Source organism: Arachis ipaensis, chromosome B7 (assembly GCF_059453495.1).
Source record: "Arachis ipaensis isolate K30076 ecotype BB chromosome B7, ASM5945349v1, whole genome shotgun sequence".
Lineage (NCBI taxonomy): Eukaryota > Viridiplantae > Streptophyta > Magnoliopsida > Fabales > Fabaceae > Arachis > Arachis ipaensis.
Genome location: NC_142442.1, coordinates 126,601,795 through 126,605,063, shown reverse-complemented (window position 1 = coordinate 126,605,063; position 3,269 = coordinate 126,601,795). Strand labels below are relative to the sequence as shown.

The 3,269-nt window shown below is 33.9% G+C and overlaps 1 protein-coding gene across 1 annotated transcript; it reads right to left on the bottom strand.

Moving 5' to 3' along the window:
- Positions 1 to 624: 624 nt before the first annotated feature.
- On the bottom strand, positions 625 to 2,416 carry LOC107608114 (cytochrome P450 82A3-like). Its single transcript, XM_088493977.1, has 2 exons — positions 1,443 to 2,416; positions 625 to 1,350 (listed from the first exon to the last, which is right to left on the bottom strand). Exons 1-2 carry the CDS (start codon positions 1,899 to 1,901, stop codon positions 727 to 729), a joined length of 1,083 nt encoding a protein of 360 aa, XP_088350103.1. The 5' UTR covers positions 1,902 to 2,416; the 3' UTR covers positions 625 to 726.
- Between the last annotated feature and the right edge of the window lie 853 nt (positions 2,417 to 3,269).

Genomic DNA, 3,269 nt, shown 5'->3' with positions numbered 1-3,269 from the left:
TATTATTAATTACAAATTATATGATAATTAATTTTTTTCTTTACTAATTCCTTTAAAATGATAAAATTTGGAAGAAGTAAGAAGATAGGTTAGCCATGGAGGGTGATATGAATCCAACAAATTAAAGGTTCTAGTGAGATTTAATCGGACAAATTAAAGAAAGAACGAATGCTATCACAGTCAGAGTCACAAAAGAACAAGTTAGAGTAAGGAGGCATGAGGCACTGTCGGTAGCAGTGAAGTTGGTTTTGATGACTCATAGATTCGATGAAAACTTGCTTTATGTGGTTTTGTCTTTTGTTTTAAAGAGGTGGTTTTGTCATGTATTTTACAAGACGCACAAATTAAACTCTTAGGTTGACATCAAATTAGAATATGTTCTAACGATGATAACAATAATAATAATATTAATAACAATAATATGCTGTGCGTTAAACTTTTAGGACTCTGTATTAGAGATGCAACAGGATTCAACATATTATTATTATTATTATTATTATTAATGGTGACTTTACACATGAAATAGTCTTCCTATAAAGATAATACATGAGAATTATATATTAGATAGTTTAATATATTTGATTAAATTATCAATTTTATACGAAGAAACTTTTATATGGGTAGTTACTGTTATTAATACTTCATTTTATAACTAACAATATTTAACCGAAAACGGCAAATGAAGTAGTATTTTTCTCATAAATTGTGTTGTGCTTTCCTTCGATCTTAAACATAAGCTTGGGTAGAGAGACGTGGTGTAAGAATTACTTTGAGCGGATTGGCTTTGACACTGGTTATCCCAACACGTTCAACCATATCAACTGGTTTTCCATCGGCTATTACAATGTCAAACCCATGCAGCACATTAGCAAGTGTTAACTGCACCATTTGAAGACCAAATGACATTCCAGGACACATTCTTCTTCCTGCACCAAATGGAATCAATTCAAAGTGCTGACCCTTAAGTTCAATGTCTTTGTGAGTTGTCAGAAATCTCTCCGGTCGAAACTCTAATGGATCAGGATATAAAGCAGGATCTCGTTGCATTTTTGAAATATTTGTCCAAAGTTGTGTGCCAGCAGGGATATGGTATCCACCCACCACACAATCATCCATGGATTCGTGAGGCAAACTGAGCACCACAGGCGGGTACAAGCGGAATGTTTCTTTGACAATGGCTTGAAGATACACAAGATTGTTTAGATCCGTTTCTATCACCATTCTATTAGTTCCTATATGTGTGTCTAATTCATGAACAGCTTTATTTAGAATTTGGCGATTATTCAAAAGTAAAGCAAGAGCCCAACCAAGTGTCCCTGTCGTGGTGTCTGTACCAGCCAAAATTAATGTCTGCAAAGAAATTACAAAGAAGCATGTTATTATTTGCATGATCATCACTACGATAGATAGATCGATGTTGGTAAAAGGTAGTAGGTAGGTACCAGGCATGTAGCTTTGATTAGAGTATCAACGTCGTGACCGTCAAAGCCTTGATGGAAACTGGAAATAAGCTTGTCCATGTAATCACGCTCTGCGCCATGATTTCTGCTAAGTCTGTGTTCTTCTAACCAGGTCTGAACAAATTCATCCAACTCTTTCGCCGTTTTCTTCATGGCCTTCTCTCCCCCATCCAAATCCAACCATCTCAACCACGGAATCGAATCAGCAACCACAAACGATGCACCGAGATCAAAGAAATCCCTCAGGGCTTTCCGGATTCGTTCGTTCTCTTCACTGTGACCGGTGAAACGCTTTCCCACCACCAACCTGAACAACACGTTTAGGCTAATCTCGCCAAACCATTTATCCATCTCCGTAACCGCCATACTCTTGTTGTTGCTATTATTGTAACTATCGTTCATTGCGGTTTTCACCTCCGATAACATCACGTGACTGTTCATATGTATCTTGTGGTCGGAGAGGACTTCCAAGATGGCCGTCTTGCGGAGGTTACGCCAACCAGGGCCATAGGATTTGAACTAAAATATGGCATAGTCGTAACCTAGAATTTCATAGGCTATCATTTTAGGGCGGCCAGCGAAAGCTTTGTCGTTCACAGTGAAGCACTCTTTAGCTATCTCCCTGTTGCTCACGACTAAATTCTTGCGGCGGCCGATGCTTATGGTGAAGATGGGTCCATATTTGTCGGCCATGTTGCCCAAGGTGACGTGCGGTGGCTGTTGGCCACCTAAGAGGTGGAGGTGTCCAATTAGCGGCCATGCTCCACCAGCTTCTGGTGGTGCTTTTCTTGCTCCGGCTTTGTGGATGTGCCTTCTTGATTGAAATGAAAGAGCAAAGAGAGAGAAGAATAGCAGAGCCATGGTGAATATGGCTGGTTGGGAGAGGAGGTTTTCGAAGTCCATGGTGTTGGTTCGAAATTGAAGATATTACTCTCCTTTATGATGATTACGCTCTATGTTAATTGGTGCATCATAATGTACGAGCTTCTTGATATACAATTATACATATAAACACTCTGTTTTCGCAAATTGAAATGAAAAATGGTGAGATATTAAAATTTATTATTTTTTATTATTATTTATTTATTAATTTTAATTTTTTTAATTTAATTTTTTTAATTTAATAATTTAATAATATAATTTATTTTAAATGAATACTACAATAAAAATTTTATAATTATTTTTATGTAAAAATATTTTTTTTAACCATTTAAAGATAAATTGTAGAGATAAATTTTAATATTTATTATAAAAATATTATCTTTATTTAAAATGTATGTGAGTAAATAAATAAATCACATTTTTAAATAAAATATTTTTATAAAAAAATATTTTTATTATCTTTATTTAAATAATTACCTTTATTTTATACTTTTAACACCGGAATATATTAAAGCAACTTGTTCTTTGTCAATAATGTTCGGTGTCAACCTGCTCTTCTTAGTTTATTATTATTATATGACGTGCAAATACAATCTAACAATAAAACAATGAAGTGTGAGCGTCTGTCCTGGGTAGTTGATAATGTTTCGCATGTTTCAATTATATATGATTGTGGATCTATCTATCTCATTTAAATTATAGGTCCTTTACTGTTACCGTTTGAAATTTCGAATCTTACAGGAATAGATGATTTAATTACATCTTATTGTTGGAAAATGTTAGAATCAATTTAAATTAATTAATATCGTTTATATTTATATAGTATATCTATATATTAATAGTAAGATTTTGTGTTTTTATTATTTTGATTTATTTAGTACTTATAAATACCTTTTGTATATTGTACTTTTGATCATACTGAATAAT